The sequence below is a fragment of the Suillus paluster genome (assembly GCF_016628075.1).
Source record: "Suillus paluster strain FC165 chromosome Unknown EDB91scaffold_99, whole genome shotgun sequence".
Lineage (NCBI taxonomy): Eukaryota > Fungi > Basidiomycota > Agaricomycetes > Boletales > Suillaceae > Suillus > Suillus paluster.
In genome coordinates, this window is record NW_024537659.1 from 118,355 (window position 1) to 146,212 (window position 27,858).

Sequence of the window (27,858 nt, forward strand, 5' to 3'; positions counted from 1 at the left end):
CAGCAGGACTAGCCCTGCTACCTCTGCCCAACTCTGCTCTGCTCCTCCGACACTACCCCTATTTCCTCCGACACCATACCCCTACCCTCCGACCCTATCTGGAGCTCTGCTCCTCCACTCCATTGGTCCGACCGATCCTACTCCTACTCCCTCCACCATCTCCGCTTTTCTGACCCACTTGGTTCCTTCAGTTCCTCTCGTGTTGTTCCATCCGATGATTGGTCCGCCCGACCGCCTCACCAGTCCACTCCTAGACTAGGAACCACTCAACTGGTCCTATCTCCTTTTAGTATCATAGTTCCTCCTTTCGGATCACCCGTCATCGCTTTACCCAAGTGGTTATTGATCCATTGTGTACATGTTACAGTAACATGAGCATTACACGTCATTTCATTCTTCAGACTTGTCTAGACCTGGACCATGGTTACGACTATTCTATTGATGTTATAGGGACTTTACATAAGCCCTTCGGCTCCGCTTATTCTTTTCTTCCTATCATTTGCCACTGCTATCCGTCGCCAATGTGACTTCCATCTGACCGATCTTCTGGCTTATCTGTTTTGGCTTATCATTCTTGCGCCACTTATATGGTTTACCTGTTATCTCTGACTCACACCCTATGCCCTTACCGTATCATCGGTACCACCCTTGACCCTTACCGTTCAACCGGTATCTCTTACTTTTCATATATAAAGGACTCTGTACACTGTAGTAGTCCTTAACTTGAATCTACTCAGCTCTCATCTGATCTTGTCGTTGGGTCTGAACTTCTCTTGCCTAAGAGAACTCCCTTTGTACAAAGAACCATCTTCTCTTGAGGCGATACTCTTGAGTTGAACTCCATCTCTTGGATCATATCCTCGAGAAACTCCAAACGACTCTATGCAAGTAAGGGCCTCAACCCTTACTCAGACTTAGTGCAGGCAAGCTCCTTGCTGGGCTAGTGCCGAAGGCCACGCTTCAAACGCCCCTTGTGGGTTTAGCGCTGCTGGATCTCATCCGAGAGGTTTCGCATAACAGTACATACTATTCTCTGAGCCCCTTTCTCGTATGTCTCAGTCATCTTTCTAATAATTCTGTACACTCAGCACATAGCCTTTTGCTATGCTATGCTACCTACTTAGAGTATATAAACATGTGTACAATTGTCTGTAGATCTTCAGTCTGAATATTACCTTTTCTAAGCCCTGCTCTCTTGTCCTTGTTCTTGGGCAAACCCCTTGAAAACTCCTGTTTGCCAGCCTAGTGGATTGACTCCCTAGGTCAGCCACCTTCTCCGCTCGTCCGACTTCCCGCACCTCCGCCGCCTTTCCCGCGCATCAGATTTGTGACTAGTACTCTCATACCTCTGTTCTCTGTGTTCCCATTCTGCTTCGGACTTCGTCCGAGCAGTCTCCTCTGCTCCGCTCCTACTGTTAGCTCCATCTGCAGTAGCCCTCCGACTCTCCCCTGTAGGGCAGACCAATCTCCGCCCGACGTTCCCGCGCTTATCTAGTAGTCCGTCGGTCCTCCTTCGGAGGACCTCCATTCCAACATCCTGTCGGAGCTTGTAAAACTCGAGTTGGACTACAATCCGAAATTAGGGGCACGTACTCAGGTAAGGGGCACAGCGTATGAGCTGAAGCCAAGCCCCTCAGACTCAGCCTTACCCCTGAGCACGGTCTTAACAGTTCCTCCAGATGTTACACAAAGTCCCTTCTAGCAAATTCATTATGGAGATATTGTAAATCTTTGTCCATAGGAGACATCCCAGAATCTGTCCATAGTAACAGAGGACGATCTGGAGTAAATGGAGGAGCAAAATGGAGTTCCCTTCTGATGGAAGACTTTCCAGGAGGCAGAGGAGCGGAGGAGAAGCGGGGCAAAAATCGGAGGAGGAGTAATCAGAGCGGAGGAGTATAGGTACATAGATGAAGTGGGGTAACTTGACTTGGGAGTTGGAAGAGGATGGATGATAAACCGTGCACATATATGAGAGGCTAGTTTGTGTATATCAGTTAGTGCTAATTAGAATAGACCGGACATAAACCGGCAGAGGAGAACATGGCTAGTCCGGAGTTAGGGGTACTGCAGTGAAGCGGACCTTGTTGGATGTCAGAGGTCAATGGCATTTCCAGTGGTAAAACCCAGAAAAGGTGTCTGCTCTATACCCTATCGATCAATGGATCGTGGTGGGAGAGCAAGCGATATTCCTGAGTGGTACTAGGAGAATCCAAGGGAGTTGAATGTCGAGACATTCCAGAGGTGACTTGCCAGTCCGGAGCGGCGGAGAAATCGGATATAATAGGAAATCAGAGATAATTATGTAGTGTTCTGGAGTAGGATCGCTATGATCAGGAAATTGGGCCAGAAGGATTGGAACAAAGGAAAATACGGAGTTTTATCAGAACGGATATTTCATGAGGTAAGGATGAGGAGTTCTAAATGATAATGGAAGGGTCGGAGGAAAAGTCATAGTTTATGAGGGACAGGAGTTTAAACCTGGCGGAGAAGTGATTCTTGGACATTAGTATACTCGGTAAGGTGTGAGTTCAAATATACTGTTAAGGTCGTGCTTAAAGTATCATGAATTCCCAACACGAATCATTTTTCATTTCTCGGTTTTCCTTCAGCTATGTCCCATACCCGAACCGGTCACGTGACACCATTACCTTTCACATTATCACATCATCACCATGTCACAGCTTCACCCCTTCACATTTCACCAATCACATCTCCGATCGGATCCCCTACGCCCAGGGCTAGAACCATATGTCTTCCTATCACTTAATCTCTGTCCCTGACATCATTGCTTATATATCGCGACGTCATACTACGTCATGCGCAGTATCGTACGATTCTTTCTCATTGGCTGATTATTTACGGACTCAGATATCTCCAATTCAATGTTATGTATATAGGTAGGGTAGTTAGCGTAGTTTCTCTTTAGACTTAACCTCTTCGTTCCTACCAAGTGTAGACTCAGACGTTCACTCTCAATTCTATCTTTGCTCTTATCCTTGACGAGTCCTAGTGGTTGTGTTAGGCCTTTACCATTTGGTGAACGCTGATCATAACATAAAGAGGAGGTTACTCAAAGGGCTTCAGCTTCAGCTTGTGCACTGTGCCCCTTACCCAAGTATGTGCCCTTAATTTCCAGAGGCAGAGGGGAAGTCCAATGGAAGTCTGGGAAGTCTGGAGGTCAGATGTCAGGGGAGTTTGGCAGAACTCCAGAAGACTATGAGGGAAACAAAGTAAGGCTACTGCAGACAAGTCTGGAGTAGAAACAGAACAGAGGTTAGACTACCCTAAGGTGGAGCCGGAGATTTAGTCCTAAGGTTTAACCCCTAAGACTCGGAGATGGACAAGAGCTGAGACTCAAGTCTGGAGAAGCAGGAATGAGCAGAACTAAGATGATATTCGAACTGAGGAGTTCCAGGAGTATTACAGGAGTTTATATACTGTAGGTATCATGTAGGTAACTCAGTCAGCAAAGTAAGGGCTATGTACAAAGCATGTGGAAAGTCTATTAGTAAGTGTACACGGATCAAAGCAGTGAGGTTGGAAATGAAACAAGAACAGATGGATCAGTAAGCATAGCGGAAAGGACATAACCAGTAGCTGGAGCAATAACTATTCTAAAAGGAGATAGGGGTGAGTATGGAGATGAAGGCAGAGCGCCAGGTGAAATAACAGGACAGAGGACCGGACTTTAGTGGTGGGGTTCCGGAATTCTAGATCTGGAGGTATGGGATATGACAGCCATAGATTGACCACTGTGAGGTCAATGAAATACTACTGCAAGAAATCAAATCAAAAAATATCAATGAATGCAAGTCACCATTCGTCCTATCACATCTGCATCACCATCTGAGTCATTGGAAAACTCCCATATGCTCATCCTGGTGCTACACTGGCTACACTGGCAGCTGAAACCATTTCGCTTGAGATTTCAGCCGTTCATGAAGCAGGGGGGCGCAAGAAATCAAGAGGCATATCAATTGGAGTATGGTCTTTCCTTAGTATGCTCTCTTAAATGTGTGCTAACATATTTTTATCTAGAATATCTGTGAAGGCAAGAAGGACATTGATGCCCGCATTGATGCTCCAGGTCTTATCAACCTTGCTTTGGAGACGGTGCTCCCTAAGCTATGTGCTTTTGGTGGCATATTTTCATGGCGTGATGAGGAGTTCATTGTATGAGACTCAGGATGGGTGGACCTATCAACGCACCAGCCATTAATTCCATACTTCTACTCACAGTGTCTGCAGCCAGGCTGCAAAGTTCCCAAAGGTTCCATCAAGGGCCCTACATTCAAGACGAAGCAATTTTCCCTCATGGTAGTCATTCCAGAGTGTCAGTGGACAGAGTTCGAAGATTGGCAAGAAGATAATGAGATGATACGCTTGTGTATTGTACGCTCATTGTCTATGCTAACTTACACTCAATACTACAGGCTATTGAGCGTTCAAGTCAGTCCTCTAATGCCGATGGTGCTACTGACAATGTCAATACCAAGGGCAATCATGCACCAGTCAAGGACACCTCATACTCGTACTCAGCAGATGATGCACTGTCTGCAGTCCAACTCCCTTTATTTCACTCAGCACTTGACACAGTGGCCAGCACTGCACTCCCCTCATTCGACCCAGCACAGGACACCCACTTGCTGGTCCCCACTACTACCAGTATCTCCATCAAGCGAACGCATGAACATGCAAGCAGTTCTAGCACAATTTCACCCCCTCACAAAGTATGGGTACCTCCTGCATTGTGCCTTGATCACGATCACCTCAGGGAGGCCCTTAAGATTGGTGGAGGTGCCGACTTGAATGTAAAACAAAGTATGTTGCAGTTCATTGAGTCTATTCAATGCACTCACTATTTAGTGTCAGTCTCCAAGTTTCAGAATGAAAATATACATTTTCACTCAATCCCTACCCGACCCCTTGATGAGCTCCTGAAGTGCACCCGCTACCACTCATTCTCGGTAGATAATGCTGATTCGTCAGTCGGCTATGTGACGATCGACCCATCCATCGAAGGCCATATTGGAATAGGCGGATTCAAAACAGCACACCAAGGATGGTTGACACTAACGGTGCCTCCTAGGTCAGGTCTGGGGTCACAGGCAAGTCAAAAGGTTGTTGTGAAACGTCCATTCAAAAGAGTGTACCCCCAAGGCATGCCATCATCTAGCACAGATTACAGAATTGGACACTATGCACCACTCAACAAGGTGGCCAAGCTGTTCAGAGAAGCAAATGTCCTGTACTGGGCGAAAGCTCTGTTAGGTCTCATCTACAATTTCATTGACCACACCATTGCAGACACATCCGATCCTCCACCATTCAATATTCCACATGTTCGGTTTGTTGAAGCCGGCCTTGCGCTATCTTACTCTCAAGGTAGCAGCAAGTCTACATTAAAGACTGCGACGATACCATGTGGAGTGTTCCTCCTCAAGGAGATTATTGATGGCGAAGATTTCACCAAGTTTATTCATAATATGGATCCTGACCCACTGCTTGACCCGGACCAGGATGGGTATGACTTTGCGCAGTTTTTGGCATTCATGCAACATGTCCAGTATGTGAAGACAGGTGGACTGGTCTTTATATCTGACTATCAAGGTAAGTGCTCCGAGTCTATGACCCAGTATTCTATATTCTCAGTGTCATTGATATGGAATTGAACAGGCAGTACAAAGCTACTGAGTGACCCACAAATCATGACACACTTGTCTGTTAGCCAGGGCAATGATATATTTGGGGAGGGCAACATTGAGAAGGCAGTCAGTGAATTCGAGAGACACCATGTTGGCAATGAGTTCTGCAAATGGCCAGGATTTGGACTTGAGGTGCTTGGGGTAGAAGTAGTTTAGATTGCACTATGTTTTGTTTTGGCTTAGGGGACGATGTTTCTCTGAATTGTTCGAAATTGTGTTCACCACTTGACGAGATTTTGAACTCTCTTGGTCGATATAGACAAATAGGTATGCACTAGTCAACATGAACAAATACGGAAGTGTGGTGCTCGAGGTCCAATTACCATAAGTAGCAATTCTAGCTGAGTAATTGAGCACGAGTGTCCAGGCTTCCATACAATATTGTTGATGCCAAGATAACAAAGCAGAAAAGCTGTGCTCTAAGTTTGTAGGATTATGCATAGAAGGTTCCTATAAATTTCATGACATGAATTGATCATTTGACTTGCCTATACTGATTACTGGAATTGCGTACATTACTGGAGTATGCATAGCATGGTCCGTTTTTTCACGGGGCAGTGATGAAAAGAGAGTGCAGAGTTTGAAAGAAAAGAAAAGAAAAGAGCTCGACGACGAACCCGTCGACGTCTTTGCTAGTGGAGGAGCGGAAACAATAGCCGATGGCTTCTTCCGCTCGCCCAAAGACCAAACTCTAAGACTGCGCTCGTGCCTCGCTTTGTCATAGAGTGACAACATGTTTGTCAGTGCATGCAGTGATCTTGAATCAGACTCTTACTGACCCTATCAGAGGTAATAAGGGGGTTTGGTAATTAGTACTAATAGTTCACGAACCACGTTATGGTCGGACTGTCCGTATAACCGTGCGTGAACAAAGTTCACAAGATCTTAGGAAGATATGAGGAAGAATCAATTACGTTTTCTGTAAGATAGGTTCTTCCTACATCGCCATGAAGTTCTGCCATAACAATATTCGGCACATAAAAGCAAGCCGTCTTCCTACCGTTGCCTTCAGAATTATCTGATCCGATATCACATCCTTACAAACGATGCGTTTCTACTTCGTCCTCCCGGTTGTTGCTGTTTTGACAGCATCAATATCTGCCAACCCCATTGACAGTCGCAGCGACGCTGACACCAGTAATAGTTGTCACCCCACTTGCAACCAGGCTGCCTGCTGCTTAGGAGAAAAATGCATGCGGTCAGGCGGTGTGACTGAAAATGGCGACGTGAGCACGAGTAGTTCGCGTCCTGGATTTAACCGTGACTCACCGGCATGGTAGTTTGTCTGGATATGCGTGAAAGACTGAGTGGCATGTCGCGACAGTGAACTACAGTGAGTCGTGTTTCTGCTTTCCCATCGGTACAGTATGGTTGATAGCACGACGCGTGACTTACTAGTGGTTTCTTGCCGAGTTGATCAATGCGCATGCTTCTGAACAAATTTCACTGCCGCTCGAGCAATGTATATCTTGGAATAGAGTGTATCTCAAACAAGTACTTGAATACATAGCATATGAATGAGATACTTGCAATGCAGTTTTGTAGTCTCGTTGTAAGCTTGAACCTAGAAACTCTAATGACAGTGTCAGGCGGGTACGATCATAGACTGCACGCTGAAACTGATACACTCATAGCCATACTGGCACTGAAGTCTGACGAATCTCCATAAGTCACCACGTTCCTTGTTTCTGTTTCAAGATACAAATTCCGGTCAGTGGCACCTGCCTCGAGGAATCGGAATGCTGCGTGACCTCCCCTGTCAAGCCCAAGGTCCAGGGAGATCTGTCCCATTCCCAATATCATCGGCTGGATATCCACACATCCCAGACCACGAGATGTAACCATACCCGCCGCCCATGAAGATCTCCGCCCAAGGAAACCTAGTCACAACCTACTGCTCGACAAGCAGCTCCTCGACGACGCCCCCAAAGTAAGCATTCGAAAGAGAATAGCTTCATGGGAGGAGAGGAGAGTCAAAGGAATGTAGACGGATATGGATAGCGCCTTGGAAAATGGATCTAGCTGTGAAACCGAGAATGGGGAGAAATGTGAGGACTGAGGAGGTGTGGTGGATAAGTGAGGACGATTGGGAGGTTCATCATGCCTGTTCGTAGCTCAGTGATCTCTAGGAGGTACAGGGGAAAATTCAGAATACGGACCAATGACAGAAGTAAATCAGAACAACACAACGCACCTCGCGTTCTGGACATATCACTCCCAGGCTCCTTTTGAGACACCATAGACTTGTTCGTCACAGGTCGAGGGACATGTGGTCCTGGATCAACGCGCTCCGCATCGCACAAACCCCCCAAGACAAAGACAAATGGTGCAGATGCGTTTGGAGCTCAGCGCTCATCTACCAGCTAGGCAGTTCGGGGCACAATCTTCGCTGAAATGCGCATCTGCTCGAGAGATCAGAAACCCGCACCAACACTACCCGTTGCAAAACCGGGGCCTTCACCAGGCCATCCCGCTTCTAGTGTTTGCGTGCTGCATATATGGAACATCATCAATGAGTATAAGCAAGGAGGTTGATAGTGGAATCTGATATCGTGGGTGGTTATGGTTTGTTGATGCTACGACGAAGGTTTGACGTGCCTGGTAGCTTCCTGGCGAGACGTTCCGGCTTGGGATGCCTTTGGTGGATTTGGAGCTCGCGTTGGTGGGCAATGCATCCTGCATATGAAGGGTGTCTGGGTTGAAATGCAAATAAGCGAACTTGGGTTCGTATTCATGCCAAAAGCCGATATCGAGCTGCAGTAATTGATCACCAAGAATGGGCCTCTGCGGCCAGTGTTCAGAATTAATTCTGCTCGTCTCGATGCGGCGAAAGCGGATGATGTCGTTGGTGATGATCCCGGTGAATTTATCGTCCTGTTGAGGCTAAAAGATTGTGCGACAAGGAAGCACTGGGTAAATGGCATGTTGGACGTATGTTGTATGTTATGGCGGTGCGGGGGATACAGGGTGAAAAGCTTGGCCGTCGACTGCGGAGCGGAAGGATGTTGTATTTAGGTAGAAGGGGGTTGTTGCTGTTGGACGTAGTGAGAATCCTGTCAAATGAGTCCAGATCTTGGTTGACCGTGAGTGCGAGTTCATTTTGTTGAACGAAGAGGAACATGGAGGAAGATGCATGGACAGAGACGGATCCTACTTGCATTATCTTCAGCGCCATTCTACAATAAATTTGTATTTCTTCCACTGGAGGATGTGCCTATACCAATGGAAATATCAGATAATTCCAAACTCTTCCCATACTTTTCACAGGGTGCTTGGAGCGATGGATTGTACCCACATTGCATGTTGTCTATCTGCAGAAGAACGCTGACTGTCAATGTTGCCTGTTTGAAATTGACCCCATCTCCACCTTCAGCACGATGAAGTATGACATATTCGATGAGGCAGGAGGTATCTTTGATGGTCCAGTGAGCAGATGAGTCTGAACCTGAAGCTGCAGAAGGTGTAGGCTTCTTCCTTGGTGCTATGATTAACTTGAAGTTGGTGATCAGGACGGGCGCAGATGTCACAGACTCGTCACGTAACTCGAACATATTTTTGGACGACATAGTAGTAGGCAGTTCAAGTGAAACACAATGTGACTTGGAACATTCCCGCTACGTCAGTAGTGGTGCCATAGGTTGAAAAAAACCTCATCTTTCAATTTCTGGCAGAGAAATGAGTATCAGTACGTTTTTGGCGCTTTGTTCTCATGCAGTCGTTAACTATGTCTTCTATACGTTTCAGTCTATACTGTCATAATGATACATCTAATATACTGTAATGACCGAGAAAAATCGGGTAAATGGAGAACAGTGCTTGTTTTGCTACCACAGGCCTCCCCGACGTTTTCCCTGACCGATACTTCTTCTTTGTCTTCCTCGTGCGGCATGTTGGGAGAGCCTGGGTCAGCACCACAGTATTGCGGGTAATAACGAGAAGCGCTATCACCGTTGTTGAATAACTTTGGATATGCGACCTAGTGTTGCTTCTAGGACGCGTTCAGCTGCGGTATCGTATTTCCGTATAATACTTAGGTGGTCTGTGCAAATGGGTATGGTGTCTTTAGACGGGGTTGGCTTTGTGTGGAAAGAGAACAACGAGCATTAAGCATGAAACCCTGTTGGAGACAATATTGAATAAAAGCGAAGTACCGCAAGTTTACAAGTCGCAGATGATATACAGTGCGAAACGACCACAGGGAATTCGTTTGAAGAGTATCGTGAACTCACCATACATCCAAACACCTCAGCCAACACATTCAAAGCAAGCTGAATTTCCTTTTACATTGTTCCTCAAACGGCTATATTCTCTCCGAATCAATTGCCTACCATGTCAATCAACCTCCAGCTCTCCCGTAGGCTTGAGCGAAAAATCGGCCTTGAATACAACCCATGGCTCGTTAAGCGGGCTTTTACCTGTCCACTCTGGAAGAACATAAACGCGGACGTGCCTTAGTTCAGGGATCAACTCCGGGTGAGAAGACAGAGCTAACGCACCCAGGTGGGGCTGAATGTGAATTTTGATATTTCCACATGTACTCCAGGTGCTCTTACGGAGTACGCCACAAAGATTGAAGGGCTGTTACCCATGGTGCCATGGATAAACCCCGCTAGGCATCGACTGCACATAAAATACGATTAGGACTTTGTTCCGTGTTGAGAGCTTGCTACGAGGCCATGATGAGACACGTGAAAACAACCCGGATTATAAAATTGCACAAGGTAGCCCCTGCAGGGCATTTTCAAAGGTGATCGCGACATAAATCGTGCATGAACGTCATTGATGAGGTCATCATAAAACAAGGTCGCGAGACACAACATGCATTTCACTAAGTATGTAATATGAGGACGAGGCAAAAATGACGCGGTCGTGATTCGGTACTATAACAAAACGTACCTTTGTGGTGTGGCGGCCCGCGTGGGAGGAGTTACATGTAGGCAAGCGAGGAGTGTCTAAGGCGCACTTTGAACTCGTCAATGAGACACCTCAAAATACTAGTATCACGCACCTGCAAAGGGCTCTCTTTTTCTTGGAGTCTTACAGCACAGCTTTCAATCTCACTGGCGACCCACTCAGCATTCGCGAAAGACTGGCGCCGCGAAGTGTCAGTCACCAAAGTTCGTTGCACAATCACTGTAATGTCAAAGCAATTCCAAATACCACATCAGAAGAAGGAATGCGAACGAAGAACTTGAAACTTACCTCGACTTCACTGTAAAAAATTTTACCCCCATTTGCGAACATTCTCGATAGAATCAGGAAGTCTGAGGAAGAGAATCGCACATAAATTGAAAGTCAGTAGAAACGACATGCAGCAAAGACATAACAATGCTGAGCTTCGCAAGCCTCTATCTATTCCGAATGTATGGTGTGCTCGTGGCGTGTCCTTGAGCCGGCGACCAGTACTGTTGGCCTTGTGGAGACATGCATGATTGTGCTTTCAGGAAGTTGTTTGGCAAAAGCCTTGAATCCAAACAACCTCAACGCACGAGCAAACAAACACAAGTTGGAGCAAGTTGGTCACGAGCAATTACTTATGTCCGATAATCGACTGATACCGGTCAACAAGGATATATCATGTTTGATTTCTGAGTCGGCGCTGGGCATACTGGTTACGAGTCTAGGTGCTAAACACGAAGTGACTCCTCCTTCCCCATGATTTTCCGCATCACCCCAACGTTTCACCAGTACTTCCTCCAGCGCTACCACCACTCTCACACCCGGTCACACAGCACACCCACACGCAAACACATCTTTAATGGTATTATATCTCACCTGCCCGCATCTGCAAATCCCAGCACACCCACCCGGCTGCTGGACACCCAACAGATGAGACTTACTCCATGACCCCCGTCCACGCAGAGTCCCGTCCACTTCTGGAGTCAACCTGCGGATAGCTGCGCAGTGCTTGCAAGACGCCTTCTCGATTCAGATGCCTCAGACTTGCCAGTCGATTTACACCTAAGTCCGGTGGATTGGAGTTATGCAAACGTACTCCCGAGCCCAGCGTTTCGTATGGTCATTGCAAGCCCGCATACTCTCACATACACACTATCCACGCAAACTAACTAACAACGCACCACGCTCATCATCAGATTCATATGACATATGACCACCACTATATCATTCGCTAACGGTCTAACCTACCTAGCTTGCTCGCTGTTCAGTGTACATATGCGTGTGTTCAATTGATCATATATGATCATTTTCCTCCTCCTGCCGTATCCGTGAAATGCCAAGCTCATCGCAACCACAGTCACATTCATATGCGCCATTTTTCGTATATCGTTTCCTTTTTTCTCGAATCTCCGTCTTTCGTCGTTTTTATTTGTGAGTTATGGAATCCCTTTTTTCGTTAGCGTTGCGCAGGGTGTCAAGATGACAAAGCAGATCGGCTTCGATGCTGTTCACGGGACAAGCTTCGGGACTAGTTCTGTATTTTGCTGTTGTACACCGCTCATTTCCTTGAATCATAGGCCACTGATAAGTGGACGCCGATCAAACAGTGTTTGTCCTCCAACCACCGTTAAACTTTTGAGAACACTCTGCAAACGAGGGATGTGCAGGGGTGCGTACAATCATCTCTTTGCGATCACAAGTCGAGCCTCGGTAGCATACTTTATTTACAGTGAAGAGGTTATCCTGGTGAGTTTAGCCCAGGTGTGCCAGGAAGTCCTCCGCCTGCGCTGATCCCCAGTTAGCACGGCTCATGATCGGCATCAGTGTGCGTTTTTCGCTGATGGACATACGACAGGCTGCGGTCGTGGTTCGCTGCTGTTGATACGGGCAGATCGGGGGGACTATTGCTACTGAGTTCGATCACTTTGGTGCGTCTATTCTAGCTAGATGAGTTATTAACGGGGATTGGACTTGTGAGTATTGCATTGTAGATTTTGAAAGAAATGGAGATGCTGATGTTATCTTAGCGTTTACTTAAAGCTTTGATGAGCGTGTTTATCGGTCGTCTCTGTTTCTATCACAGTATTCCTTTGGTCGGTTGTTCGTCGATTGCGATAGAATGTTGACCGGAGCAGTAACGAAGTACTTCCCCCTCATCCGATTATGGTCTTTCGATCCATCTAAAGGAGAGTTGTTCTGTGGACTCTGGAAATACATTAAGGTGCGTACACAAGGCCTCGTAGCTGATGACGGCCATACTAAGATATATCAAAACACGGGACTGCCAGGACGTATTCCGCCACTTCGACAAAGACCCTTGCGGTTCCGTCGACCACGGCGAGCTCCAAGACACCCTTGTATAATTCACATACAATCTCATAGAAGCATCGGACGATGGCGCCTGATGTTAATGGTAGTGTGGACGACGGACTGAATGTAACTTTGAATGGTCAAAACCGTGCTTCTGCGACGTGTGTGGTCTCGAACAGGGGAAACCACGATAAACGACGACTCACAATCGTAGTCGTTACTTGAGATATTAGGGAGGTCATGGACATGTTATTCGGTGTTCGAGTCGTGATAACTGAATGTAATATGGGTTCGTGTGCTCGTACTAGTAGATTCAAAGGAGGCACAAATTGGTGAAGGCGAGAGCGTCAAGCGAATGCGCAGTTGTGGGGAGACGAAAGGGCATAAATGGTGTAAGACAGATAAATACTAGTGCTTCATGAAATGAATAGGTATCCAACGTACGTCTGCTTTGAAGGAATCATGAAGTATCTGTATATGCATGTATATCGTCAAGGGACAAACGAGAGCTGCGTTGAAAAAAAACAACACATACAGCTACCATATCTCTACGGTCCTGACGTCCATCATGTTGTTGACAGAAGCCAAATCATTGACCTGTGCAATGATATCACGATCCGATGCGATCCTTTCATATGCTCCCTTGCGCTGCTGTACGAGTAAAAATGCGCCGAATGGCTGCCCAAGGCTAACCATCAATCGCAAGGCTCGCGAGTGAGATTTCGAATCATCCAGCTCTTCATCTACAGGAGAAATGGGGAGTGAGGCATCCAACGGAGATTCGGACTCGGACTTACCTCCAGAGCTCTCCGCATCATCCACAAAATCAACCTGCTCTGCAGAGTCATGCTGGTCGAGGAGACGGCGGTCCCATGGACGGACAAGAAGGAATGGCTGTGGAGCGGGCCTTGCCCGCGAGAACGGAATCAACCTGTCTGTTGTGGTGATCTGGAGGTCATCGAGCCCGACTGCCTTGACTGTATACGTAGAGGTCTTCTGGCCTCCACCAGTACCAGAGCGCCGCGTGGCTTCTGTGACAGGGAATACAATGCAAGGAAGATGCAACCGGTGGTGCGCAAAACGGGGAGCGCCCAAGCTTTCGAGTGTCTGATGCAGTCTCGAAGCCGACTCTAAAGTCACAGCATCTCGCAGTAAGGAGATTAATGACTCAATCTCATCTTCGGATAGAGATGGCGCATTGTGCGCTGAATCTTCATACGAAATGATGTCGGCTGGTAGACAACTGTTGAATGTGGATGGTTGCCCGACCCAGTCAAGGACAGTAATGTCGCCCAACTGAGCCACGATCTCCTGCAGGAGCCGCCCGAGTGCATTTTGCTTCTTCTCTCCATAAATGACAGGAAGTTGGACGCCGAAGATGCCGAACAATGAATACGCGATGTCTTCCGGCACGGTGGTGACGCGCGTAGACGCCCATCGGAGTATCTCCCGAGCGTCTCTCGTCCCAGGTTGGAAGGCGACAAGGGCGCGGGCATCTATGCCTGTCGCATCCTCCAATTCACCCATGATCTTCTCGGATTTCTTATGGTTGGGGGAGAGGTCGTTGAGATATGGAGTCCAATCCTGTTGGTAGAAGCGAATGACTTTAGGTGCGAGGAATTCGGGGACAGTCCATCCTCGGGTGTTCCATGAGCTCTTCGCCAGCGCACCGGGCTGGGACGAAGGCAAAGCTTCTGACAGGTAAACGACCGTGAGCGCTGAGTCGTGATACCAACCAAACATAGAGTTCAGTGATTTTTGGACTTCGCCGTTGTCGCGCTGGTCGATGCAACAAGAATCGACCCACGCCCAGTGATACTCTGCCTTACGAGCCATGTCGCAGAACGACTGCAACTTGACGAGATTTCCTGCCTTCAACTTGTATACATCCTGGTCCTTGATGTCCTGCAACCGCGGCTCCTTTTCGTCCCATCTATGGGATAACATAACGCAACGGAAGTACGTCGCCACCGCGTCTGTGATGTGCTCCGTTCCAAGGTCAGGGTGCTTCATAGTCGACAATAGAAGCTTCTTGTAGTCTATTGTTGTTTCAAAGGCGCCAAACTGTGCTCCTCGGTCGCATAAGAGTCCAGTGGCGGTGTTGAGTAGACGCAGCGGGGCAGCGTTGAGTTGATCGCTCATGATCTTTCGAATATCACTCGTGGCTTCGGAGAGACTGAGATACTGTCTGCGCAGCTCTGAGGAAAGAGTTGAGCATCTTGACGCACAGGTAACTTAGAGCTTACTTCGCATTTGCATGTCAGTAGCACTGTTCAATTTCGAGATCATCATGTCGAAGACCTCGATAGCTTCATCATAGCACTGGGCTCCATGAAGCGCTGCATGCTTCACCTCGTACCCAACGTGAGACGAAGGGTTGAGTTCGATGACCTATGCGTCGCCAAAGTGAACATTGGCAACAAACCAGAAGCCGTCATCGCACCTTTTGCGCATCAAGAAGCGCGTCCTCCCATAGCAATTTGCCCGACTTGGCCTCGCTACGTTTCGCAAAGTCGGTGTCAATTGCAGAATTCAGGTCGATCACCATGGAGTATAGCTCAATAGCCTTGTCGTAGTCTCGTGCGGCGAGGGCTGCACATCCGGCGTCACGAGATAGCTTGCTGCATTCTTGCGTGAAAGCTGAGCAAAATGCGGGTGAGGATTCTTGCGTGACATCGCTAAAGACTTACCAGTGGACCAATCGGCGCAGCTGGGTTTCGTAACTCCATATGATTTCAAGGCTTCTTGGAGTCTACCAGCCCGGAGGAGGGCATCACACCGGTTCTGATTTGCAATTTGCCACAATGGCTCGAAATCCAACTTGAACAGCTACAAAAAGCATGTGGTGGGGCATGAAAAGCACGTTTCGGTTACATCACATCAACGTACCACCACCAAGTCGTTGTAGTATACGAAATGAATGACCGATCCTGATGAGAAAGCCCCGGAATTGATAGCGTCATCGAAGTGGTCAGCAGCTTCGTCGTGGCGCAAGCCATTCAAGGCTTTGATACCGAGCTGAACATGTAGGTATGCCTGATGTGCGAATCAGAAAAATTCGGTTTCCATGCACAAAACCTGTGCTTTATTAAGGTACACACCTCCACGACACGATACGCAGGAACATCGTGATTCGGACAAGCTGCAGCCAGCTGTTGGACGAGCTGCATTGCCTCCTGATGTTGGTTTGCACCAAATAGTGCTACGGCCTGAAACCGTAATGAAATAAGGAAGATGCGAGAAAATTTAACATGCCTTAACCAAGAAAAGGAAATGGATGGTTTTTGAATCTTCGTTCGTGAAAATGGAGGCAACGTCAAATGCTGTCCTCGCGTCCCGGATCTGCCCTTTTCCGCATAGGGCAATTCCCTTAGAGATATAACCTGTCAAGGAGGGCTGGATGGTGACGGACTATGTTACAATGAAAGTTAGCATAAAGGAGCAATGATGGGTCAGTCTATATCACCTTTTTTGCGTCGTCAAGCGCGTGGTCCCAGTCGTTTTTTCGCGCCATGACAAATGAACGATTGGCATACGAGGTGTGTTTTTTTGCATCGGCGTCAATCTCTTGAGTGAATAATTTTTCAGCGGTAGATAAGTCCCCCGCGATGCATGCGTCGCGGGCAGTGGTATTGTTGACGGAGAGAATCTGTGAACGTGAAACATGCTCGAATTGCATTGTCAGAGTCAAGGACGGAAACATACCTCTAAATTCACGCCCTTGGGTGTCTCCCACTGCGAGATCATGTTCTCTCCACCTCCGCTGAGGATATGCCTGCCGTCCATGGAGAAAGTGACGCAGTACGTCGGGGATGAGTGCTGGAGGATGGCGATAGTTCGTCGATCTGAGAGCTGCCAGAGACGAACATGCTTATCTTCAGATGCGGAAGCGATGTGTGTGCCCGTAGGATGAATGACAATGGAGTGGATATGACTCGTGTGGCCCGTCCAGGGATCACCGACCTGCTTCCAAGTGGATGTATCCCACTCCCGTATGGTCGGATCCTGACTATTTCCCCCTGAGAGAAGGCGTGTACCATCGGGTGTCCACGCGAGTGAGTAGTTGTCTAATGTATGTCCCTTGAAGATTGCGATGCGTTCCTTTGTGGCTAAATAATAAATTTCGATATTGGTGCCTGTCGCGATGGCAAGATGTTCGCCAGACGGGGAATGCCGAACGCAATTGACGCCACCCCCGCATTGGATTGTTCCTTGTAGCCGCCATGTTTCCGTGCTCCACAGTCTGGTCGTTCCGTCTCGTGAACCAGTGGCTAGCAATGTGCCATCGGGTGAAAAGTCCAACCCGTAGATATAAGTGGAGTGGGCTCTGATGGGTTGGGTAAGAGGTTCCCCAGTTTCTCCGTGCCAGGCGATGACCACTCCGCTGTCATCACTGCTTGCTATGATTTTCCTGTCTCGCGATACCACCAATCCCCACACATTGTCGCGATGGCCCTCCATCTTCTTCAAAACTGCACCTATCTTCAAGTCCCACAGACAAAGCGTCTTGTCCCGCGAGCCTGTGACCATTCGTCGTTTATCGGGGAAAACTGCTGCACCCGATATGCCGGCTGTATGATATTTAAAGACTCGACGGGGTGTCGTGTTTGGAATTAGCTGAGACATGTTGACGTTGTTGAACACGGTCGAGGTGGACTTGGGGAGGGATTGAGGGTGTCTTGCTACTGCAGAGGTGTGTGTTCCGTGCGTTTTATGCTGCTCCACTCTATTAGCCTGCCTCATGTTTCCATAGAAGCCCAGGGTACGAGGGTTTGCCTCCATTAAGGCTGCAGTAAGAATACCGGTATCTTATGTGTCTTCCTCAACTGTATCACACCCGTATGACGACTTGTGCCTTTGCACACCGGTCCGACGCATATCTCCACACCTTCCAAAATACATCCCCTTGCATTTAATTGTGATATGTGTTACTAGTGTCTCGAAGGCCATATACCCTGGATAGCCGCGTGAATAATATCTTGTATAGGTCATTTTCCTACACCACTGCCCTCACTCACCGAAATGTAGAGGCAATCCTTCTCCCTTGTCTTATGCGCGTACTTCTGCTCCGTGTTGCACCAGGTCAGATGATTTACGACGAACTCCCATCACATACATGACAACCCTCGAGGGTCTGCGAGTCCACTTTCTGCCCCACTGAGCCACGATTGATCAAGTCCCTGCCGCCGGAAAGTTGACACAGTGCGATCTCGCAAATAACTCCAGATCGCAGCGACACGCTGCAAGCCCGAGAATCCACCATGATGTAGGGAGGTGCTACCAGCTCCCGGGAAGATGCAATGCGTATTTTGTTATCGCCCGAATCTCGTAATGGATCTCCAGACGGATGCCCCACAGGGTGGAGTAATGTATAAGGGCGGAAGTCCAGAAGATCTACGGGCTGATTCCCAAGTGTAGACGATATCTACATCACGGAAAAGCACTCAAACACGATCTGTCTCCTGATTTGAATATCGACCCAGCACCAGAAAAACAATAAATAAAGCGCTGCGAGGAATGCAATTTGCCATTTCCGTTGATGGAGAGCCGCGCTGGTTTCGCTACCGTCGAACTCGTTTTCCCTGACTGATACTTCCTCCCTTGGTGCCTCCTGCGGCACTTCAGGAGAACCTGGGTCGGCACCAGAATATTGGGCGTAGTGCTATCGCAGTAGTGACGAATGATTTCGCCCTCCACACCGTCATCGAGTAGTTTGGAGACACGACTTCGCACTGCTTCTAAGATGCATTCAACGGCGGCATCGTACTGCCACACAATTCATAGGCATCCTGTGCGTAGTATGGATATGGAAGTGGTACGGTAAGACGGTCAGGATAATACTAGGTGGCGTACCTGGGCTATGAAGGTGGTGGAAGTGGTGGCAGAGGAGAAGCTGGACGAGGGTCCTCGTCACAGCAAGCTTAAGTATTTTGAGGCGCCCAGTGCGTTGCTGAGTTCGTAATGAGGAAGTTCAGGACACTAATGAATGATATGAGTGACAAACGAAGCATATGCTGTTGCGCTCACATCATGCATATCCCGGAAGAAATCAGGTTCTGTACTATCTTGTATGCAGTGATGTTTATCCTGGTCAGGGATAAACATCTGGATGACCGTCAGCTAGCGGGAGGATGAGGAAGAGAGTAGTACATGCACGAAAAACACGGTTATCGGGCTCGAACGCTGAGTGAAATGGGGGTGAGGATTGTAGCATGAAGTAACATGACTGAGGACCTACCAATGGACCAATTGAGATCGAGGCAGCTGGCCTTGTGGTTTCATCAACGGTGTTCATCATGGATTGGTATGATTCGAGAGCTTCTTCAGGTAGTAGGAAATCCTAGCACCTTTTGTGTTTGGAGTCAGCCAGAAAAACATTGCTGGATGCATGTTAACATGCCTCCATCAACTCCGCATATGTAGGATGAACAGCTGATCTAGATGAGAAAGAAGCGGAGTTGACAGCGTCAGGAAGCGATCAACGGATGCGCGAGTTGATCAAGTGCATGATACGATATGCAAGAGGGTTTGCATTTGGAAGAGCGCTAAGTAGATGTTGAACAAGCTGTAAGTATTATTGATCTGCATCGAACAGTGCGATGGCCTAAGATCCTTCATGAAATAGAGAGGATGTGAGAAAAATAAAATGTGGTTTGATTAAGAGAAGGAAACGAACCTTTGTATGAACGCGTTGTCTAATAGAAGATGAAGAGGAGATTAAATATTAAAGGGACGCGATACTATCGGATGAGCTTTAATATTTCTTATACAGTCAGTTCAGAGTGCGGCTGAAGAGAGGGAAGAAGAACTGTGAAAGTTAGAAAGCTTTGAGAACGAATCAAAGTGAAGACGACATAAGTAGATTCGTTTTGTGTGTGGGAAGGTCTGGCGAAGCCAGGCCCGCGCGGGAAGGCGGTGTCTGGACTAAGCATGTGACCCCAAGGTAGCGACAAAGAGATGCTTGAGTACCGAGTGATTGGGGATAAAATAATCAAACCTTCGGAGCGTGTTCGGGCGAAACGTGTACAGACCGAATAGTCCGTCAGGAAAACACGCATTCAGACCAAAACACACTGTATTTATCAAATAGGGAGGCGGGTGGGTGGACGAAAATGAGGGAACGACGCGCGAATGGGGATGAGCGCAGAGACGAAGAGGGAATGAGGCGTCGATTCTCGAATCGAGTCCTTTTGACTAGGTGCGCTCGGGCATGTGTATAATTTAGATCGAAGCGCGCTAGAGCAGAATCTTCACGTGACCGCGTACAAAGGCCATGTTTCGCGTGTCAACGCTCGCAAGCTCGCGATCCACTTGAAACGGCCATGGTTTTTTAATCTTTGTTCAACGCAAGGTCGAATTCTGTTCGAGCGTCACGGACCTGCTTTATCCACACGGGGTGATGCCCTTCTCATCTCCCTGGAGGCCTTGAGGGTAAAGTCCCATCGCTGGGCATGAAACAATAGTTATGAGAACGAAAGACAGGCCAAACAATACCTCCGTAAGTTGACGATGACTGGGAATCCAAGAACAACAGGTAGCCCGGAACCTGGCGACCAAATACCCCCACACGTGTCCCCCACCCTTTATCCAAACACTTTGGCAGACTTTGGCGCGGAGTATGTGCGAACCTCACACAGACCGGCCATTTGAATTTCCTCCATGTCCTCCAGCACTTGTGCATGGTCAGCAACTTGTGGCGCCTACGGAGATGGCCGATGAGCACAGCTTTTTTACTAGTTTCATCATGCTGCATCTTTCCACCTGGATCTTTTAACGCGTCCCTAAAAATGGGCATGGAAAGTCCAATCGGAAACAGAAGTATCAGACTTGACGCACCCGGATGTAAACATCATTGATAATAATGAGTGAGTGAACTTACTAAGACTCTTACTCGGCAGAGCTCCAATGTGTGGCTAATCTTTCGACCACCCTTACTGCGAAAGTTGTCAAAGAATTTATTTATTCCATAGCTCGGGGTGGCTTCGGGGACGTATGAAAATGCAGATTCGCAGGAAATGACAGTGATGTCGAGGTTTGTATACTAAATTCTAGTAATCTAATCACGTTTCAAGGTCGCGGTCAAATGCGTAAGGATCGAAATTCCGGATGATCGTTTCAAGGACATCGTCAACAAGGTTGGCTGATATGATCCGGATCCCAAAATAATATTGATATGAAAACATCTCCGGAGGTTGAAGGACGACTTCCACAAGGGGAAACCCCTCCAGCGCAATGCCATTCTTCCCCTGTGGGGTATCACCTGCCAGTACCAGCTATTGTTTCTCCGTGGATGCACAACGGATCCTTGAGCACATGTCTCGATAAACATTATGACCGTCTCTCTGAGGCCCAAAAGTTCGGTTTGGTAAGTCCTGTCTGATATGAACGCACCGCAGCTCATGACTGTCGTAACAGCTTGTTGATGTAACTGCTGGTCTTCAATACCGTACATCGTATCATTTCTGCATTGCATCAAGATGCTGATATATATGTGGTGCTTAGTCCACTCTAACGAGGTGACACATGCAGATCTCGGAGGTGTAAGTAAAAAGATATGCATACATGTGAACCTTCTCACGTCCTCTCAGGGCAACGTACTCGACAGCGGCGGAAGAACTCAGCTAGCAGTCTAATTATGGCCTACTGACTACATGCTCCGACTTAAACGAAACCTCTTATATCAGGGGTGGTGTGCGATGGGCTGCGCCAGAGCTTTTCGAAGTTCCCGACACCGAGGATGCGCCTGGCTCACCGAAACTAGTGTGTGATATTTACTCTTTGAGATGCACCACATACCAGGTCTGTTAACGGCGTATATTTGTTGTGTTCTTTCACTCATTTGTGCTAGATTTTATCGGGTCAGCAGCCGTACTGCGACATTCGCAGTGATCACCCAGAGATTGTCGTAGCCATACTCAAGGGTATCAATCCTAAGCGTCCGGAGATCCCTGCCATTGAAGACTGTCACCGGGACTTCATCAAACAATGTTGGCTCGAGATATCACGGCGATCTCCCATTGTTGACATTTGATGTATCGCTATAGATATGCTATGTGTTGACTGTTTTTGTACCAGACGAGTTTTGCAATCGACTTCTTGGGGACTTCTGATCACTGGGCTCTCAATTCATCTCCTGCTAATGGGTAAAATGACATAGATTCATGCTGAGGCTTCCTCTGTTCCGTCAACGTGTATGTCTAAAGGCAGGGAAAAAGAGTCCACAAATTACTTGAGCGCCCTACGACCCCTCAAAATAGCCACCTTCCGCCATGGAGTGAACAGAGACGCGGACACTGCAAAACACTGCCACATCTAGCGCTCGTCACGATTTAGAAACACTTACTAATCCGCAGACCAATTGTGTCTAGATTCCAATGTCCAATTGTGAGCTGTCAAAATGGCAGGGGACTTGGAAAACACTGACGTTTGACGGCGGCATGTCAGCAGCAGAACTTTAGAACATAGGTTTGTATTTAGAATGACATTCTAGACGCTGCAGGAAGTCATCCAGTGTACCGCTAGACTCAACATAGTACTAAGTAGACCGACATTCGTATTTGGCTATGGAGATGCGGCCCGTGGGCCAATTAATATTGGGCCTTGGCGGGATGAGGCCACGCTCCTAAACAGTAGACACTTTGAGGGTCGGGGTCCCGTCCTACTAGGACTTAGGACAGCTATATACTAAGATGAGCAGTCAATATAACTACATCTTCCCAACTGCGCAATTCAAATTGCCAAGATAGATAGTAGCTCTTTCTAGTATTGTGCCAAGATACAGCAAATGATGGTGTCGAGTACATACTAGGACGGGATTGAAGTCTGTTGGTAGGAGTGCGGAATGAGGTCATTCCCAGATCTAGATGCTTAATTAGAATGAATTTCATTTCAGCTGAAATTTTCTCAGCGGAATCGGTTGAAACACAGGTAGCACGTTCTACGTGCTGAATCAAAGTCATCCGCGACGTCACATCACACCGTTACTAACCTATCAGCAGAATCAATGAAATTATCTGCATATCCACAGTGCCACATCCCTCCATTTGTGAAATTCCCCATCATGGCGCCGATCTGTCAGTGCAGGCCTGCGCTCGTTAAAAGAGCACGAATCACAAGTGTTCCACCTCAATGTCTTTTTTGTCCTACTGCTTAGAGAAAGTCGGGTTACTTTGGTGGAGAAGTAACCCGTCTACTGATCAATGGAAAGTTCATGACAGTAACCTGCGACTGCACTTCCTCATGCTGACTTCTAATGCAGCCCACTACTGAACCTCACGGGACTCTTATCCAAGGAGTCGTCCAATCTCATACCACACGGTAGTTTTCGGGAGGTGCGGAAATGCACCTACACCACGTCCGACCATGGTGACTTGGAGGCAAGTATGCCGTGTACATGATGTATGGCTGGGCAATCTAAATCCTTGACAGGTAGCAGTCAAGCCTATAATGATTGACGTCACGGACGACGATTCCAAGGCCAGAATTACCCAAGTACGCTCTCGGCTTCCCATTTGCATCTAATACGCTTGCTCAAACCTCATGGCTTCGCAGAAACTCTTGGACTATTTTCGTGCACGAATGCAACTGCAACACGAGAATATTTTGCCTTTGCTCGGTTTCAGTGACGACTTTGGGCAACTCCCAGCGATGGTTTCCCCTTGGATGCACGACGGCTCGCTTATTACCATATGTAGTGAACAAAAGTGGACCATCGAACATAAGTTTGAAATCGTGAGTTCTTTCTCAACGCTGCTCGCACATGGTATTCATTGGACCCTTAGTTGCAGCAAGTCGCTGCAGCCATCAGCTACCGTAAGTTGGAATCTTCATTAGTTGCAAAAACACTGAGTTGCGGCATTGTAGTCCACTCGAAGGACGTTGTTCACGGTGACCTTACCGCCGTACGTAGTTTACTTATACCTGCTGTCAAGCTCTAATGATCAGATCTGGAACGACAGAACAACATTCTAATAGATTCCGACGGCAACGCCCGCGTAGCAGACTATGGGATCCTCATCATGCGTTCCGAGCTCTCGGGTACTTCATACGTCGGAAGCATTAACGTGCGGTGGGCTGCTCCAGAGCTCTTTGAAGCGCTCGAGAACAAAGAGTCGTCGACTTCTCCAACGCCAGCGAGCGATATTTATTCTTTCGGATGCCTCATGCTTCAGGTTTTTCACATTCTTAATTGCGTTGGGTTGCGACTGAAGTCTTGCAGGTCATGACAGGTCAACAACCTTATGCAGATGCACGGAACGATGACCAAGTCACTGACTTGATAGGCAAGGGTAAGAAGCCAACAAGACCCTTGAGTCCACGTATTGCAGATTGTTTGTGGGAGGTCATCGACAGATGCTGGAATGATGTGGAACGTCGCCCCTCTGCCGACCAGGTTGTGGGATTTTTACATGAGATTACGCTAGACAAATTATCGGAGAAATAGCCCAATCAATGTAGGATGTATATTTCATTATTGTGCCTCACTTATGATACTAGTATGTATATGCCGGTGATAGATTGTTCAAAAGTTCAAAATGGTACTTGATGAACTTGGTGTTCGAGCTAGACTGATATGCATGATAGAACTACAACCTAGCTGTTCGGTCAGAAATTCTGCAGATATTATGTATCACTACCCATAGCCTTGGGTGTCGGGGACTGGCGCAGCCGAGCGCCGTTACGATAAATATTTCCTCTCTTTTATCACCTTCACGGACCTGAAAGAATTCCAGACTCTTTGTAATGTTGACGGCATCACAGACAATAACACAACCTCACCCACTGGGGGCACCTCGCTTCCGAGTTGACCTCTCGCACCTTTGTTGTTTCTCTCACTCCTTATCTCTTCGCCGTGTCTATATATATATCTTCATTGATTGTACTTTGTACTTTTTCATTGTTGCCACTCTCGTCGCTGACGTGGCGCTTAGCCTTGGATGATTTTGTGTTTGTGTGCCTTGGGCCTCGGCGCAAATAATTGTTATTTGTATACATAGCATACATGTAAAGTCAACTACTAGAAAATGCGGCAGCTGACCATGGGCGTAATGTGCAAGACAAATTAGAATGGGAGATGCTCATCTAGTTGGTGCATATGCTGGTGGGACAGCAGTGGAGCACGAGAGGGCGCAATGCGTTGATGCCAAGAGGAGAGGTTTCTGGCATTATTAGCGACATGGCATTTTCGAGAGGGTAAGCGGATGAAAGCCAGGCTGCTGTGGCGGAGATGGTTGTTATATAGCGGTGTATTAGACATCGAAAAAAGTGAAAAAAGCGATTAAGCTCGCCTTTAAGCGCTGGAGGAGAACGAGGGACGAATGTGACGTGACGGAGGCAGATGAGAGTGGCAAATGTGAACGAGCACAGCGAATATGACAAAGTACTAGAGGGGCACAACTTCATCCGATGAAGGGTGTGAGCTCTGCCTTAGTTTCCCGTGCTAGTTAGACCATATAGAACGTTCCTTCTTTAGTATGGCTCTGCCTGTCAACGAGAGCTTTAAGCGCACTAGAGAAGCGAACATGGCCGGTGAAAGGGATATTACGGGTAATCAAAGGCGCCTGCTCGTAGCTGTAGAAGGGGGTTGTTGAAGGCCGAATGTGTAGCTGGCGCCTACCGAGGACAAATTGAATGTATGACAAGCGCTTGATGAGCTCATGGGTACGGTATGATAAGCGGGTAAACGGGTGATGCGAACGGCGCTGGAGATGTGCTTTGCCTGGCATAGACAGCGGTGTTTTTCGTTAAGATTAGATATTGGTTTTTGCGTAAGGTCCAATCATACGGGCTGTGATCACCAGTACTGGTCCAAGTGGGATTACGTTTTTCATCCTGTAAGTATCTTCGGGCATGATTCCAACATGGCCCGGTTGCAAATTTGGACAGTGAACTGCAAACATATGAAGATAATCATATGTACGGGCTGTGATCACTGATATTTAGTTTAGCAGGCCTTTACAACCCTTTACTCCAGTACTCAGGAGTCACGGCAGATTCCAACATGAGTTACCAATTTGGACAATCAATTATGTAATCACCACGAGATTGTCTAGTGCTACCGAAGCGAGACAAGGAACCTCATCCATGGCCATGAAATTCACGCACACGGACTGTGTCACAACCGTCTCGAATGTCATGCAGTTACTAATATTAATGGAGCCTATCAGCAACGTTTAGAGGACGATGCAACGATGGCGCCATCTAAGTATACCGACTCCCGTAATTCAGTGGCACGTACTACGAAACACCGTGAGTCACACTCTGCTCGAACCTCAGAATGCGTTTAAGTACTAAGTATGAGGTTGGCGTCTGGTAAGTCCCTCCTCCGTTTGCCTCCTTCTTCTGTTGGCTTCTCTTTCCGTGACCTCGAGCTCTCACCGTATTATTTCTCCTAGACTTTCTTCTGTCTTTTTCTCTCTCTTTCTCACACTCTCTCATTCCTCCCAACCGCGCATGTTCTCTCTTTCTTCTACATAATTTAGTTCCAGGCTACACTTTGCCCACTGACAAAACCGTTTAACGTCCCTTCTCTCAACCAATTGAGTGTGCCTGCATTGACGCAAACAGGTCCTTCCATAGGTCATTCAATCTGCTGACCAGTCTCTCCGCCTGACTGATTTATCCAACGCCAAGGCTCTAACACAGCTTTCACGCCCAGCATGCGAGCCCCCACTGTATATCACCGGCATACGCATTATCTTTCCGCAATATTTCCGACCTCGCTGTTACGGTCACCCTTTTTCTCACACCATCACACTTTCACATGCTCACTCTTCTAATACGTGTATTTCTGGAACATTCCATTGTACGATTCTCTTTTCCTTTTCTCATTGGCTCATTATTATTGAAGCTCCGCTTCTATTATTCATTCGCCGACTCAATACCTTTATATATACCTCATCTCTCGCACTTGTACTCTTTAACTTGACCTACGCAGACCAGGGCCTGCAATACTACTGTTTTACTCGCACGACTCTAACACTAGGGTGTTAGCTAGAACTTTCGACTACTTTTGATTACTGCTAAGACGTCTGACGACGCTGAGCGTAACAAAAGGTCAAGTTACTTTTCAGACCGCCTGTCCTACGATCTCGGCGACCACCAACGAACCAAGACTAGCATCCGCGGTATCGCACTGCTGTTGCTAACCGACTAGTCAAAACGGCTACTCGAGGGAAACACTATCCCGGCTTTAACTGGGACGAATCACTAGGAACCTGGACTGCTCCAGACGTTGACAACAACTACTTCACTATCCACCAGTGGAGGACGTTCAGAAACAAGACCGCGAAGAAAGGAACGCACTGGGACTTTGACACCCAATCTTACGTCGACAACGACTTCCCCGAAACTCCCCTCGTTTCCCCCACTCCCGCACAACAACCACTTCCCCCTGTCGAAGAACCACTTCCCCCATCTCTACAACCTCCCTTAGACGACTCAGACTCCGAACCAGAACCAGACACCGAAGACGACGACGATATGACCAAACTCATCGGCAACGTTCCCCCTCCTTTCAACGGCGACACCCGTGCCGCAAAGGGATGGCTACTACAAGTAGAAGCCTACCTCGACATCAACGACTCCGTCTACACGATCGACAAGCAAAAGATCGTCTTTATCCTGTCACTCATGACAAAGGGAGAAGCCGCCAAGTGGGCGGAAGGACAGTTCAAGAACGCCAGCGCTTCCAAAGCGTATGGTAGTTACGAAAACTTCCTCGAACAATTCAAGAAGACGTTCCACCCGAAGAACGTCGTGGACACAGCGATCCGTCGCATCTCCACCTTGAGGCAAACGGGAAGCGTCCCCGCTTACACTTCCATATTTCGTACCATATTAGCTGACACAGGCATTACCGAAGAAAGTATGAGATCATGTTCTTTAGGAATGGTCTCAAGAAAGAAATAGTCAACACGATACTTAACTTCGAGAACGTACC

At 47.7% G+C, this 27,858-nt stretch overlaps 8 protein-coding genes across 8 annotated transcripts; 4 read left to right on the top strand and 4 right to left on the bottom strand.

Moving 5' to 3' along the window:
- Positions 1-4,826: 4,826 nt before the first annotated feature.
- Positions 4,827-5,864, top strand: EDB91DRAFT_1061392 (uncharacterized protein; the record flags this gene model as incomplete). The annotated part of the gene is made up of 2 exons (XM_041314440.1): positions 4,827-5,617; positions 5,684-5,864. The coding sequence occupies 2 exons, from the start codon at positions 4,827-4,829 to the stop codon at positions 5,862-5,864; spliced, it is 972 nt and encodes a 323-aa protein (XP_041171613.1).
- A 1,965-nt stretch (positions 5,865-7,829) lies between these two features.
- EDB91DRAFT_1165275 (uncharacterized protein) lies at positions 7,830-8,717 on the bottom strand. The gene is made up of 2 exons (XM_041319956.1): positions 8,307-8,717; positions 7,830-8,252 (listed from the first exon to the last, which is right to left on the bottom strand). Exons 1-2 carry the CDS (start codon positions 8,630-8,632, stop codon positions 8,123-8,125), a joined length of 456 nt encoding a protein of 151 aa, XP_041171614.1. The 5' UTR covers positions 8,633-8,717; the 3' UTR covers positions 7,830-8,122.
- A 156-nt stretch (positions 8,718-8,873) lies between these two features.
- On the bottom strand, positions 8,874-9,274 carry EDB91DRAFT_1254103 (uncharacterized protein; the record flags this gene model as incomplete). Its single annotated transcript, XM_041323757.1, has 2 exons — positions 8,874-8,922; positions 8,967-9,274. The coding sequence occupies 2 exons, from the start codon at positions 9,272-9,274 to the stop codon at positions 8,874-8,876; spliced, it is 357 nt and encodes a 118-aa protein (XP_041171615.1).
- Positions 9,275-9,960: 686 nt separating this feature from the next.
- EDB91DRAFT_1165294 (uncharacterized protein) lies at positions 9,961-11,163 on the top strand. The gene is made up of 6 exons (XM_041319957.1): positions 9,961-9,985; positions 10,037-10,132; positions 10,205-10,328; positions 10,605-10,660; positions 10,717-10,841; positions 10,911-11,163. Exons 2-6 carry the CDS (start codon positions 10,038-10,040, stop codon positions 11,138-11,140), a joined length of 630 nt encoding a protein of 209 aa, XP_041171616.1. The 5' UTR covers positions 9,961-9,985; position 10,037; the 3' UTR covers positions 11,141-11,163.
- A 2,122-nt stretch (positions 11,164-13,285) lies between these two features.
- Positions 13,286-17,102, bottom strand: EDB91DRAFT_899902 (uncharacterized protein). The gene is made up of 11 exons (XM_041328784.1): positions 16,793-17,102; positions 16,623-16,733; positions 16,384-16,566; positions 16,173-16,328; positions 16,019-16,126; positions 15,807-15,953; positions 15,608-15,746; positions 15,361-15,557; positions 15,164-15,308; positions 13,715-15,115; positions 13,286-13,660 (listed from the first exon to the last, which is right to left on the bottom strand). Exons 1-11 carry the CDS (start codon positions 16,955-16,957, stop codon positions 13,455-13,457), a joined length of 2,958 nt encoding a protein of 985 aa, XP_041171617.1. The 5' UTR covers positions 16,958-17,102; the 3' UTR covers positions 13,286-13,454.
- Positions 17,103-20,778: 3,676 nt separating this feature from the next.
- EDB91DRAFT_1339560 (uncharacterized protein) lies at positions 20,779-22,018 on the top strand (the record flags this gene model as incomplete). The annotated part of the gene is made up of 7 exons (XM_041325674.1): positions 20,779-20,782; positions 20,930-20,949; positions 20,990-21,052; positions 21,109-21,282; positions 21,447-21,457; positions 21,602-21,677; positions 21,766-22,018. 7 exons carry the CDS (start codon positions 20,779-20,781, stop codon positions 21,946-21,948), a joined length of 531 nt encoding a protein of 176 aa, XP_041171618.1. The 3' UTR covers positions 21,949-22,018.
- Positions 22,019-23,068: 1,050 nt separating this feature from the next.
- Positions 23,069-24,480, top strand: EDB91DRAFT_900065 (kinase-like domain-containing protein). Its single transcript, XM_041328785.1, has 8 exons — positions 23,069-23,123; positions 23,176-23,293; positions 23,346-23,408; positions 23,469-23,648; positions 23,699-23,729; positions 23,781-23,818; positions 23,876-24,088; positions 24,136-24,480. The coding sequence occupies exons 3-8, from the start codon at positions 23,364-23,366 to the stop codon at positions 24,358-24,360; spliced, it is 732 nt and encodes a 243-aa protein (XP_041171619.1). The 5' UTR covers positions 23,069-23,123; positions 23,176-23,293; positions 23,346-23,363; the 3' UTR covers positions 24,361-24,480.
- Positions 24,481-24,927: 447 nt separating this feature from the next.
- Positions 24,928-25,493, bottom strand: EDB91DRAFT_900096 (uncharacterized protein). The gene is made up of 3 exons (XM_041328786.1): positions 25,462-25,493; positions 25,205-25,400; positions 24,928-25,132 (listed from the first exon to the last, which is right to left on the bottom strand). The coding sequence occupies exons 2-3, from the start codon at positions 25,317-25,319 to the stop codon at positions 24,999-25,001; spliced, it is 249 nt and encodes an 82-aa protein (XP_041171620.1). The 5' UTR covers positions 25,320-25,400; positions 25,462-25,493; the 3' UTR covers positions 24,928-24,998.
- Between the last annotated feature and the right edge of the window lie 2,365 nt (positions 25,494-27,858).

Bases quoted from the DNA above. Each gene is read 5' to 3' on its own strand.
- EDB91DRAFT_899902 (XM_041328784.1), bottom strand. From the start codon at position 16,957: ATGGTACACGCCTTCTCTCAGGGGGAAATAGTCAGGATCCGACCATAC. The intron at 15,954-16,018 runs GTGTGTACCTTA...TTCGCACATCAG, and splicing joins CTGCGTATCGTGTCGTGGAG to GCATACCTACATGTTCAGCT. The intron at 15,747-15,806 runs GTACGTTGATGT...TGCTTTTTGTAG, and splicing joins ACTACAACGACTTGGTGGTG to CTGTTCAAGTTGGATTTCGA.
- EDB91DRAFT_900096 (XM_041328786.1), bottom strand. From the start codon at position 25,319: ATGAAGTTGTGCCCCTCTAGTACTTTGTCATATTCGCTGTGCTCGTTC. The intron at 25,133-25,204 runs GCGAGCTTAATC...TCTCCGCCACAG, and splicing joins TTCTCCTCCAGCGCTTAAAG to CAGCCTGGCTTTCATCCGCT.
- EDB91DRAFT_900065 (XM_041328785.1), top strand. From the start codon at position 23,364: ATGATTGACGTCACGGACGACGATTCCAAGGCCAGAATTACCCAA. The intron at 23,730-23,780 runs GTAAGTTGGAAT...GCGGCATTGTAG, and splicing joins CGCTGCAGCCATCAGCTACC to TCCACTCGAAGGACGTTGTT. The intron at 23,819-23,875 runs GTACGTAGTTTA...CTGGAACGACAG, and splicing joins TTCACGGTGACCTTACCGCC to AACAACATTCTAATAGATTC.
- EDB91DRAFT_1165294 (XM_041319957.1), top strand. From the start codon at position 10,038: ATGTCAATCAACCTCCAGCTCTCCCGTAGGCTTGAGCGAAAAATCGGC. The intron at 10,661-10,716 runs CTAAGGCGCACT...AGTATCACGCAC, and splicing joins TGTAGGCAAGCGAGGAGTGT to CTGCAAAGGGCTCTCTTTTT. The intron at 10,842-10,910 runs CTGTAATGTCAA...CTTGAAACTTAC, and splicing joins CAAAGTTCGTTGCACAATCA to CTCGACTTCACTGTAAAAAA.
- EDB91DRAFT_1165275 (XM_041319956.1), bottom strand. From the start codon at position 8,632: ATGCCATTTACCCAGTGCTTCCTTGTCGCACAATCTTTTAGCCTCAAC. The intron at 8,253-8,306 runs GCACGTCAAACC...CCACGATATCAG, and splicing joins TCTCGCCAGGAAGCTACCAG to ATTCCACTATCAACCTCCTT.